The sequence below is a fragment of the Dipodomys ordii genome, unplaced genomic scaffold (genome assembly GCF_000151885.1).
Source record: "Dipodomys ordii isolate 6190 unplaced genomic scaffold, Dord_2.0 Scaffold107, whole genome shotgun sequence".
Classification (NCBI taxonomy): Eukaryota; Metazoa; Chordata; class Mammalia; order Rodentia; family Heteromyidae; genus Dipodomys; species Dipodomys ordii.
The window spans coordinates 2,243,952-2,256,399 of NW_012267323.1; the positions used below are offsets into that span (position 1 = coordinate 2,243,952).

The window sequence follows — 12,448 nt, forward strand, 5'->3', positions numbered from 1 at the left end:
GGGGGACGTGGCCTGCGCGCGCGCGTGCGCACCGTGGGTGGTGGTGGTGGTGGTGGGGTGGTGGAGGGGGGCGTGCCAGGGGAAGATCCCGAAGGCGGAGGCGCGCCCCGCCCACCACGCCGCGTCTCCATCGCAACGCGCGCCAGGCCGATTCCCTCCTCCTCCTCCTCCGCTCCCCCCCATGGACTTACCTGGACTGTGGCTGGAAGGTGATCAGGACACACACACACACACACACACACACACACACACACACACACACACCCGTGCCCAGTGAGGGAGGTGTGGCACCAGTCATGCCAGCTTCCCCAGGCCCCCCCACCCCACCCCTGAGGCTCTCACCGACAGGACTGGGATCCCCAAGGTCTGGGATCAGGAAAACAAATCACTTTGTTGTTTGGTCACTCCTGGGTCTTGAACTCTGGGCCTGGGTGCTGTCCCTCAGCTCTTCAGCTCCAGGCGAGCGCTCTACCACTTGAGCCACACTTCTGGCTTTTTCTGCTTATGGGGTGCATGAGGAATCGAACCCAGGGCTTCATGCATGCAAGGCAAGCGCTCTACCACTGAGCCACCTTCCCAGCCTCTCTCCCTCTCCCTCTCTCTCTCTCTCTGCCCTGTCTGACTGCATAAACCTGGTAGGTTGCAAGACCCTTATAGGACAGGTGCGAATCTTCCATCTCTGAGGACTTACAACCCACACAAGCACTTTGCTAGAGCTGTCAAGATGAGAAACTGCCAGAATGGGCAGCTGGGCCCTCAAAGACACTCAGGGCTGGGCCAGCAGGGTATGGTTTCACCTGTGAGCATCAGCCACAATGGTGATCTGGTGCTCCAGGCAGATGGGTTGTACACTTGCACACATTTCCTGTGCCACAAGCAGGGGGTGTACGCACTGGGTCACTGACAGCCTCTTCCTGTCATGTGTGAAGTCACTTTTTCCTGCTTGTCAGAAGTTAGGCAGCTTCTCTCAGGAAATCATTGTCTGCAACTACTCTTTCCTCATTATCTTCTCCTCCCGGTTTACTTCCTTTAGCCCTGTTGGGGAATTCTAAGAGCCCCATATCAAGAGTTCAGGGTATGATTTAGGGCTTTCTATTGTGGAAGTGGCCAGCAGCCAGCTGCTAGGCTTTGATCCTACAGGGCAAATTCTTATCTACCTTTGGCAGGATTCCTGCAAGGCTTTATCTGGCCACATGGAGGCAGTAGCCTCCTCTGTAAGACACTTCGTTCAACTACTTTGCAACAGGTCTTAGTAGACTTGCTCACCTGGCCTTCCATCCTATTTGCCCTTCAATTCCAGTCTTACCTCCCACTAACTCATATTCCTGTTGTGAGCTTTGGTCTCTTTCTTACCTTCCTAAATCCAATGAATTCTCAGAGGCTCCTTAATTCTCCCTTTGTAAATTTCCAGAGAATATTTCTCTGTGGATCCTCTCCTTCAAGAAATTAAAACTTCAGGTGTTGGTGGCTCTTGCCTGTCATCCTGGCTATTCAGGAGACTGATATCTTGAGGACTGCCAGTTCGAAGCCAGCCTGGGCAGGAAAGTCTGTAACTCTTTATCGCCAATGAACCAACAGAAAACCCGAAGTGGTGGTGTGGCTCAAAGTGCCTTGAGCTGAAGAGCTCAGGGACAGTGCCTAGGCCCTGAGTTCAAGGTCCACATCTGACAAAAAGAAATAAAACAAAAAACACAAAAACACTTGGGCCGGGTGCTGGTGGCTCACACCTGTAATCCTAGCTACTCAGGAGGCTGAGATCTGAGGATCGCGGTTCAAAGCCAGCCCAGGCAGGAGAGACCGTGAGACTCCTATCTCCAATAAACCACCAGAAAACCGGAAGTGGCGCTGTGGCTCAAGTGGTAGAGCGCTCGCCTTGAGCTGAAGAGCTGAGGGACAGCACCCAGGCCCAGAGTTCAAGCCCCACGACGGGGGGAAAAAAAAAACACTTGGGGAGCTAATTCTGCAGAGACTAGAAACGCAGTGATACACTTCAAAGGTGAAGTGGCAAAGTGCCTGTTCTGTCTCACCCCAAATGCTCAGTGCCTCCTAGTTTCTGAATTATATTCTTGCCACCATTCAGCTTAAACAGTGTGCAGACAGTATCTTAAGTAAGTAACACTTTCTTCTTCAGTTTAAATTTTATTTTACAAAAAGAGAAATAAAGAAAAAAAAAACGATAGGCAGTTATACTGACTTACAATTGTTCTGTTTGCTTTTTTTTTTTTTCTTAAAAAAAGTGACATGAAACACAAGTAAAAATAAATACGTCATAGAAACAGCCAGTTGCCCAATCTCTGGGACAGAAGCGCCTGCCTGCCGAGAGAGGAGGGAAGCCCATGATCACACCAGCAGCTGGATCACCCAGCTACAGATGTTCCTCTAAACTAGGCGCAAGGTCCCAGGCCTCAGGGGCATCCTGAGGAAAGTCGGAAAACCAAAGCCAGATGCCAAGCCCTGGGGCCACTTACTCTTCCCCTCCCCTGTGGCAGCACTGTGGCCTTAGTGGTTATCCAAAGTAACCCCCTCCATCCATCTGGACCCTCTGCTCCCTCTGAAGAGGATACAAAGAAAACACACACACAAAACCTGTCTTGGGCAGACTTGGGGAGGGATTATTCTAGTGAGACACCCCCCCCCCAGCCCACCCTGAGTTAACATAACCAGATAACAGTCACTTTACACCACAGTGCACATGCGTACACCATGTACACAGTCTCACACATACTCAGTCAAACACAGCTGGGCTGAGCTCTCTTGGAAGGGGGCGGGGCGGGCGGGTTGGTTGTTCCTGGGACAGGTCACAGTAATAAGGTCCTCTCTTGTCTGATTAACATTCCAGTAGTGGTAGCAGAGAGTACCCAAACCTCCCCCCCCCCCCCAGCCGTCTGTAGTGCCGACTCTGCAGCTGGCCCAGCAATCTCTCTCTCCACCACACTAGATGACGATCAGACAGACCTGGGAGGGAGGGAAAAGCAGGCTCGGGTCCCTGAAGAGCAAAGAAGGTGTACACTTGTCTGCTCAGGAAATTCATCGTTGTAAGAACTCAGGTATTCATGAAAAGCCTAGGGCCGGCCGAGCTGGTGGCACAGAATAGACACTGAGGCAGGACAGAGGGTGTGGGGGGGGCACAGAAGGGTTGGTAGGAAGGGGAGCTGAGTCTGGAGGCAAGCAATGGACAGTGCAGCATTTTTACACAGGCTGTGAGGTGTTCATTTCCTGCAAAGTCAGCCGAGGGCCACAGGTGTTCTGTAGCTCTTTGGGGGGGAAAATTCAGCTTCTCTCGGGAGTTTTTTTTGGGGGGGAGGAAGGAGAGAGCAATTCAGTTGAGCTCACAGGACGCATGGCTCAGGGCATCTGAGTAATGAAAAGCGGGAAGTTCTACCAGAACACCAGAAGTGAGGAATGTAAGGCCTCCAAAAGACTCTCCCAAATGAGTGGAGGACTTCGTTCGTTTCAGAGCAAAGGATGCTAGGCTTAACCATACCGACCCAACTGGGAGGCTTGCTCTGCTGACTGCTAGCCACAGTGTCAACCACATGGTTGATATTTGGTTGTGTTTCCACCAATAAGCAAACACAGAACCCCCGTGGCTCTGCTTCACACTCCCAGAGTGGGAAATTTCATTTCCAATTTAAACCACAAATGTATCACCTACACACAAATTTCTAGGGAAGAGAGTTCCAAGGACCTGACAGTTATCCTTAAGCCAGGAGGTGACAGATTTGCTTAAGCAGCACAACTCAGCGGGGTGAGATCTTCAGAGGTAACAAAATGGGAAGAAGAAAAGCTGACCCTCCATGGCTCACCCGCACTTCCTTTCTTAAACTACTACTATGTTCCTGGCGAACAGTTTTTTTTTTTAGCCATGAAGAGATTAAGAAAGTGTTACTACAAAAAGGTAACCTGGAATCATTTGGTACTGTGTTCTCTAGGATAAGCATTTTCAGGACTCAAGAGATCCTTACAGACTTTTCATGGAAGACAATATTGAGGGAAAGTGCCTGGCTAGGCTGTCCAGGCCTGGGTGATAGGTAGAAGCCACCACCAACTGTTTTTTCTTTAGGGGAGGGTGTTTTGTTTTTTGGAGATAAGGTCTTATTATCTAAGCTTATCTGGCTTCAAACTCAAGATCGTCTCAGCTTCCCAACTACTGGGATGACAGGCATAGTACCATGAATGCCTGGCTTTGGCTTACCAAGTTATTTCTGATTAAAGAAACGATACAACCGAGTTCATACAACATAGTTCATAAGCTCTAAGACTTCCTGCTTCCCTTATACACATGCTCATGTTTGGTGTACACGCCCTTCTGCCCACTAGCACACACAGACAACAGAAAAAAAAAATCAGAAAGTGTTTTCAAGTTCACTTAAAAAAAAATCAAAACCATAGAACTGGTTGCATTTAAATTTCCCATGATCTCTTCCCTAACTCCTGAACATCATGAGAGAAAAACCAAGTGCCAGCCTTGGAGAATCATGGCCTCTACTGGGCAAAGACTCAGGTCCTGGAAACACTGGGTGGAGAGTCTTTAAGTTACTGCCTCTCAAAAGACCTGTGTGCTTTGCTATGGCCACCTGTCTCCTTCAGTAACTGATTCTGGTTCCCTACTGAAATGAGCTCTGGCTTCTCAAGACTGCTGTAGTGATTTCCTGTGAGTGAAATACCCCCTTTCCTCGATCTCTCTCCCCCCTCCCACACACATGCATGCTCGTGCGCGCACGCACACACACACACACGCACACACGGGTGCCCACACACACACATATACACACACACAGAGTCTCTGAGACCCCAGTATTCTAGAATAATCCAGTATTCTAGAGTGGATTCTGCAACTGGAGATCAAGACTAGTTTGCTCCTACTGCACCAGCCTCAAAGTTGAGCACTCCTGCTAAAACTTCACTATTTTCACAATCCATTCTTGCCTCTAACAAGAGAAAGCAACTGGTTGGAGCTGTGGTTTTAAAATTATGAAAATAATTTGCATAGCTAAATCGTACATCTAAGGCTTCTAAGAGTAGGAGAGTTAAGTGTCTAACAAGGTCCTTACGAAAACAGAGAAAGAAAGCGCCTTAAATTCCACTTTTGGTGTTAATAGTGCACAAACACATACTTACACGCGTGTGCGCACTCACGAGCGCACGCGCACACACACAAGCATAGATTCTACCAGCCATCTCCTCAGCTCTTCTCTGGGAGCAATTCCTCAAGAGTCTTCTAAGGCCCTCCAACAGAGGAAATGGGCTGGGCAGAAGAATCACAGGAGGCTGTGTGGCTCACCTAGGCTGGGAAGTGGATCTGCAGCTGCCCAGTCAGGCAGGAGTTGGGGCGGAGGAGATGGCAAGGCTTGATGGCCAAACAAGATCTGTTCATGAAGAACTGCCTAACAATGCTGGGGGGGGGGGGGGCGCCGGAAGAAAGGCAAGAAGACACAGGACACAGCACTAAGAGAAGACAGCCAGCATTCATGCTTAAGGACTAGATGCTTCTTCCCTGGTTATTGGATACAAGGAAGGGGGAGAATGACTAGGATAACTAGTGTGTTCTTGTTCTTTTAAGACATGGCCAGACTTAAGGCTCCTATGGGGAATAAGGGTTCCTCCATCGTGCCGCTTTCAAAGAAGATGGGAGAAACTGGAGACCAGGCCCGTGATTGATGATCACCTGACAGGCTAGGGATTTCATGACATTTCCTCACAGGAAATGAGCCCCTTAGCTCAACCCCGCAGGTGCCTATCCATAGCTTCACTATGCAATATAGAACAACTGGTGCTATCCATAGCTTCACTATGCAATATAGAACAACTGGTACCTGAACACAAGACACAGTTCCAATTGTGGAGGTCATTTCCTTCCCCAGTACACAGGTTCCACGATCCCAAGGTTTCATCTCTGTACAAGGAACTACCCAGTCTCTCGGGATTTCCTGATCTTCCGATAACAGTAATTTTAAGTCATTTAAGCAATTTCTAGATAGTCAAACCTAACTGTCTGTCTTCTGGTCAATTCATCATCTACCCAGAACTTTCCTCACCAACACCTATGGAGCCTGGGCTATCAGAAAATTTCCCTTTCTATCTCTTATTCTCCTTACCCCCCTTTAACCTCTCTCCCACCCAACACCCCTGCCCCCACCCCCCCCAATAGGACACATGGAAAAGTCCAAACAATAAATAATCGTCCATAAGAAATAAATTAACATGGAGCTCTCAAAACAGGGAAGGAAAAGAAGGGGGAAGGCTACCAGGAGAGTCAGGCAGCTGGTGAAGTGGATCTTTCCCAGCTACCTCGCTCACACCACAGAGCTTTCCTAAATTCCACTCTAAAGAGAGAGATCTGCTACTGGGGGGAAAAAAAGAGACAGAGACTGGTAATGCCCGTTTTCTCGCACGAGTCCCCACACATTCTAAGCTCTGAAAAACCAGGGGTGCCTTCTCTTTACCCAAGGAATACAAGGAAAACATATTATTCCCTCCTCCCCCCACCCCCATGGCTCTTCTCCTGGGCTCACCCTGATGTTGAACTAAACAGTTCCTATGACCCATCATACGCTTGAGTTTCCACTTAAAAAAGCTAGTTTTTGTTTAAGTTTCCTCCTTGGTCCCTCCCTCCCTCCCCTCCCCCCTCTCATCCCTTCTCTGCTACACACGTGTACATAGCATGCCCGCACCCACACGCACTCATGAACATCCACACCTGCTCTGCGGCCTTCCCATCCCTCTACTTCACATAGGATCTCAATCTCTTTCCCTGATCCTACCCTAATTCTCTCTCGCTCTCCCCCTCTCCCTCCCTCCTCAGTAAGGCAGCTCTCTCGGGAGAGAATGTTCCCCAAATAGGATGTGAGCTTTTTATACTCAGATGGGCAAGCTAGCAGACAGCAGAAGCAAGGGGGGGAAGAGGGAGGGAGGGAGGGAGGGAGGGAGGGAGAGAGGGAGGGAGGGAGACAGGCTTCCCGGCTCCTCTATCCCTCGTTTTTTTTAGGTCCCTGATTTCCTGCTCTTGTTGCTGTTTTTGTTTTATTTTGCATTTTTTTTCCTTTTGCCTCTCCTGTTAACACAGCAACACAGCCCTGCCACGCTGGCCAGCCGGGTCTAATGTATATTTTACCTTTTCCCCTGGACAGACAAGTACCCTATATTCTCAGAAAGCTCAAACTGCTGCCTTCCATCTTGGTGGGCAGCCTGTGAGGGGCGCCGATTGAGGTGTAGGTGTAGGGGTGTGTGTGGGGGGGTGGGTGGGGGCAAGGGGGTGAGGAGTCTCCCCAGCTATTTCCCAGTGACCTCTATCACATCGTCGTCCTTATCCTCATCATCGTTGGAACTGAACCCCACCTCGGCAACCTCGTGCGAGTCAAACGGAGGTACCTGGGACCGGAGAAGGCCAGCAGCTGGGTAGCCTGCCTGTGGGGACATATAGCCAGGGTAGACAGACATGCCCCGCGAGAGGTTGCTGGGCAAGACAGGGGAAGGAAAAGGCGCAAACATCCTTGGCTCGGACAGGAGTGGCTGTGAGAACGGGAGTGAGTAGCTGGGCAGGATCCCTGGCACGGAAGGGTTGAGCAGGAAGGAAGGGTTGCTGGCAGTGACTGAGGTAGCCGTGGAAGAGGAACTGACGGGGCCTGCCGGCACCAGAGGGTCAGTAGTCACTGGGAACACCAGGCGGGCGTCTGCCAGCAAATTGGACAGCTGGTAGTAGGATGGGGGACTGCCCATAAACAGGGAGTTCTCCCCAGCCTGGGAGGTGAAGGGAGGGGTGAGGTTATGGTTTAAGGAGACGGGCGGCATGGGAAACCCGCCAGAGATAGGATACCCGTGTTCGTACGGCTGCACGGGGGCTGGCAGATGGCCCTTCCTGGACCGCCGGCGGGCAGACTCCTGGGGGGCAGAGGGAGTGGCCAACTTTCGCTTGTGGCCCCTTAAGTCCAGCACTGGATGTCTGCTACCACAAGGCTGGCCAGTCACCAAGAGGGAACTGTTGAGGCAATGACCCCCAAGGCGTGGCTCAGTTCCAAGAGCCGGCCCGGACACAGTACTGTTGTCCACGAGTTGGGCCGGGGGGCCAGGCAGGGCGGCACTGATGCTTGGGGAGCTCTGACGGGATTCCCGGGCGGCGGCTACGTCGGCATACTGCTGGAGCTCACTGATGATCTCCGGGCTGTCAGGAGAGACGGGCCTGGCCAGCCCCTCGGGGTCAGGGGCTTTGGGTGAAGAGGCACTGTGTCTGCCGTTGCTTGTGGACGCAAGAGAAGGCCCCTGAGAACCTGAGGACAAAAACACAAAGAACTGAGAGCAGAATAGCAAAGGAGAGAAGGATGAGGGCTGCTTTTTCACTCAAAGGGGGGGATGAATCACGGGAGCCCCACTTGTACTTCAGGGCGTCTTGTTGGTGACCTGGAAATAAGAGGCTCGTGTACTTTCCTTGCTCAGGCTGATTTGAAACCACCATCCTCAGATCTCAGCCTCCTGAGCAGGAAAGAAATCCTTGGATCACAAACACGTCTATTCCCAAAAGCGCAGGCAACTTTTCTGCATGTCAGCTTCCCCTATCTCTAAAATTCTACCAAAGTGAATTCTATGATACAGTGAGAAAGAAACACTTAGGGGTTCATTCTTACTCTAGACTTCTTCTGGGAGAGAAAAGTAAAATTAAAAAATAGCCAATCCTGGCAGGGCGCCTGTGGCTCACGTCTGTCATCTTAGCTACTGAGGAGGCTGAGAATCTGAGGATCGTGGTTCAAAGCCAGCCTGGGCAGGAAAGGCTGCGAGACTCTTATCTCCAATTAACCAACAGAAAACTGGAAGTGGTGCTGTGGCTCAAGTGGTAGAGCGCTAGCCTTGAGCTGAAGAGCTGAGGGACAGTGCCCAGGCCCAGAGCTCAAGACCCACGAACGACAAAAGAAAAGAAAAAAACAACAAAAAAACTAGTATGTTAGCATGTTTAAAAAAGATATATATATATATATATATATATATATATATATATATATATATATAATGTAGTTTGTACACACAGTCATATGTACTTATACACGCAACCACACTCCTGTAACATGTGTCAAATATCTGACTAAAAATAAATGAGACCCAGGTCCCAAGTTCAAGTCTCACAACTGACAATAAACAAACAACAAACAGTAAACGAGGAAGCCAGGTGCTGATGGCTCATGCCTGTAATCTGAGGATCATGGTTCAAAGCTGGCTTGGGCAGGAAAGTCTGTGAGACTCTTCTCTCCAATGAACCACCAGAAGAACAGAAGTGGTACTGTGGCTCAAAGTGGTAGGAGTACTAGCCTTGAGCAAAAAAGCTCAGGGACAAAGTCCAGGCCTTGAGTTCAGGCTCCATGACCACACACACACACACACACACACACACACGCACACGCACACGCACACACGAAATGTACTTTTTACCTGATGCATGTAATAACTGTAACTCCTCTGTAGTCACCTTTATAACATTAAAAAATTTAAAAATAAGAACAGGGGGCTGGGAAGGTAGCTCAGCAGTAGAGTGCATGCCTTGCAAGCATGAGGCCCTGGGTTCGATTCCTCAGCACCACATAAACAGAAAAAGCCGGAAGTGGCTCTGTGGCTCCAGTGGTAGAGCGCTAGCCTTGAGCTGAAGAGCTGAGGGACAGTGCCCAGACCCAGAGTTCAGGCCCCATGACCGGCAAAAAAAGAAAAAGAAAAAGAAAAAAAAGAACAGCACCTAACGGCTAATGAAGGATATGGAAAAACAAAGCCTTACTCTTCACTTTACCCACTTTGGGTGTCTTTAGAATTGTGAACTATGTACTGATTTTCTATGGAAAAAGTCATGAGTTACAAACCAAATCACATTTGCATAAGTCAAAGCAAAGAAAAAGCCACCAGACCTGAGGCAGCTATCCGACCGTCTTCGGGGACCTTTGGTTTGCCCGTCGCCCGGACAGCAAAGATCCGCCCATCGCTGGTGCGGATGTACGTCCCTGAGGAGACAGGAAGCAGGCTGTTAGAAGTAGACATGCAACATAACTGACAAACTCCAGGCCTAGGCACCATGGGCTGAGAAACAGCAATGAGATTGGGTCTCAAACCCCTTCTCAAGGCTCCTGAAGTAGGGGCCTTGTTTAGCCAACATTTTTCACTCTAGCAATTTTATTTCCCTCTATCCAGGGGCCAGAAATGGGTGTGTGCACTTTGGAAACTACTACAATTGAAAATTGTGTCATGTTGCCCAGGTGTACTAATTCATTCACACAACACATTTCCTAGTCAGAGACTCCCACGGTGCTCTAAGCAAGTGTGTATAAGCAACATAATACCATTGTTCCAATTCTGCTCTCCCCAGATTCCCCCCAGGAACGCCAATTCCCTTATCACCCCCCCTTTTTTTTTGCCAGTCCTGGGGCTTGAACTCAGTGTGTGGGCACCGTCCATAAACTTCTTTTGCTTAGGGCTAGCACTCTGCCACTTGAGCCACAGCACTACTTCCACTTCTCTCTTTTTCTGTGGTGCTGAGGAATCAAACCTAGGGCCTCATGCATACTAGGCAAGCACTCGACCACTGAGCCACCTTCCCAGCCCCTAATTCCCTCCCTTTTATGGGGAAGACACTACTGGGATTTGAACTCAGGGCCTTACTTGCAAGGTAGGCATTCTCCTACTTGAACCATGTCCCCTGGCTCCCCAGTTTCCTTCTTCTAAGCCAATGACTGATAGCTTCTGAGATTAACTCAACTTTACTAAGCTCCTAAAAATGTTTTTTTCTTATGCTTCTACCAATCATGATTTTTTTTTTTTTAAATCCTCATGGGGCCTGAATCTGGGCCTGGGGGCTGTCCCTCAGCTCCTCAGCTCCAGGCGAGCGCTCTACCACTTGAGCCACACTTCTGGCTTTTTCTGCTTATGGGGTGCATGAGGAATCGAGCCCTGGGCCTCATGCATGCAAGGCAAGCGCTCTACCACTGAGCCACCTTCCCAGCCCAGGCTCTTCTTACCTTTTGTCCCCCGGATGATATGGATGCTCTCACCAGCATTAATTCTTGCCTGAACATCTGTGGAGCTGTTGAGCCCAGGAATAACAATATCTAGTGAGAGAAAACAATCTCACAATTAGATCACACAGAGTGTGACTGAAGGAGGCAAAGAAAATGCAATGTTTCACAGCCATCCTGAGTTCTCACTGGTTTCCTCCACACGCCTCTCTGTGGAGCAGAGAGTCAGAACGGAGGAGGGTGATAGAAGCAGAATCTTCTACAATCCTCTCAGATCTACAACGGGAATCTTTTTAGAAACGTGACCATTTGGGCCTTGCAGTTGTGTAGGGAAGATGGCAGCCACCTTTTCACACCTCACACCTAGCTGAGCTTTTTCTGTGTAGGTGGTGCTGAGGAACTGAACCCAGGGATTCATGTATGCTAGGCAAGCACTCTACCACACTAAGCTACCTCCCCAGCCCACTCACTTCTTGAGTGAACAAAGTCATGCCAAAAGGGAAAACACTCCCCAGAACAGAACCCAGGAGTTGCCAACCTGTTGTGGTGACCACCTTCTGCACGAGGACCCCTGCCCGTTGCAGGTAGTTGATGGGGAAGTTCATGGATGGATTTGTGCTAGAGGCGGAGCTTACGGCGCCCCCAAGTGGGACATGTCGGGGCATCATGGGGATGGGGGTGGATTGTACAGGGCGAACGCTGGCCACCGGCTTTTCGTCACCCTTCAGGGTTGGCTGCCTGTGGGAGAAAGAAAGCACACTTAAGAGTTGGCAGCACCACTTCAGAGCTACTCAAGATTGCCCCATTCTATACCTTTGGCTGCTGCTAAGAGAAGCCTGGGAGGAGCCGCCAGGTTCTGTGCTCAACTCAAGCACAGACCAAAGGCAGGAACTGAGACACAGTGACAGAGAGAGACAGGCTACAGGCTCTCAGAAGGTAACAGCAGTTGTCAATAGAATAACACTTTCCTGGAGAGGAAGGGCACTGTGTGTTGTTACAGCATTCGGGCCATCTACATCAAGAAATACCCTGTGTGTCCCATAGATATCTAGGGGCCTCCCTTTCCTTTTAGTGGCTGGTCTCTACACTGCTCATATGCTCAATAGTGCTAGAAACCTAACTCAAAAAAGTTTCGTTTTTGTTGGCCAGTCCTGGAGCTTGAACTCTGGGTCTGGACCATTGTCCCTGAGCTCTTCAGCTCTACCACTTGAGCCACACAGCCTCCCCTCCCGTTTTCTGGTGGTTAACTGGAGATAAGAGTCTCACCGAGGCTGGGCGCTGGTGGCTCCTGACTGTAATCCTAGCTACTCAGGAGGTTGAGATCTTAGGATCCCGGTTCAAAGCCATCCGGAACAGGAAAGACCATGAGACGCTTATCTCCAATAACCACTCAGAAAACGGAAGTGGTGCTGTGGCTCAAGTGGTAGAACACTAGCCTTGAGCTGAAGAGCTGAGGGACAGCGCCC

At 50.0% G+C, this 12,448-nt stretch overlaps 1 protein-coding gene across 1 annotated transcript in view; it reads right to left on the minus strand.

Moving 5' to 3' along the window:
• Positions 1 to 6,933: 6,933 nt before the first annotated feature.
• Positions 6,934 to 12,448, minus strand: part of Rad54l2 (RAD54-like 2 (S. cerevisiae)) — a 43,451-nt gene continuing 37,936 nt past the window's right edge. Inside the window, exons 16-19 of the mRNA XM_013028049.1 lie at positions 11,521 to 11,720; positions 10,986 to 11,075; positions 9,882 to 9,974; positions 6,934 to 8,267 (exon numbers count right to left, since the gene is read on the minus strand). Of these exons, the coding sequence (XP_012883503.1) occupies positions 7,273 to 8,267; positions 9,882 to 9,974; positions 10,986 to 11,075; positions 11,521 to 11,720 (1,378 nt within the window). The 3' untranslated portion in view covers positions 6,934 to 7,272. The remainder of the gene's footprint in view (positions 8,268 to 9,881; positions 9,975 to 10,985; positions 11,076 to 11,520; positions 11,721 to 12,448) is intronic.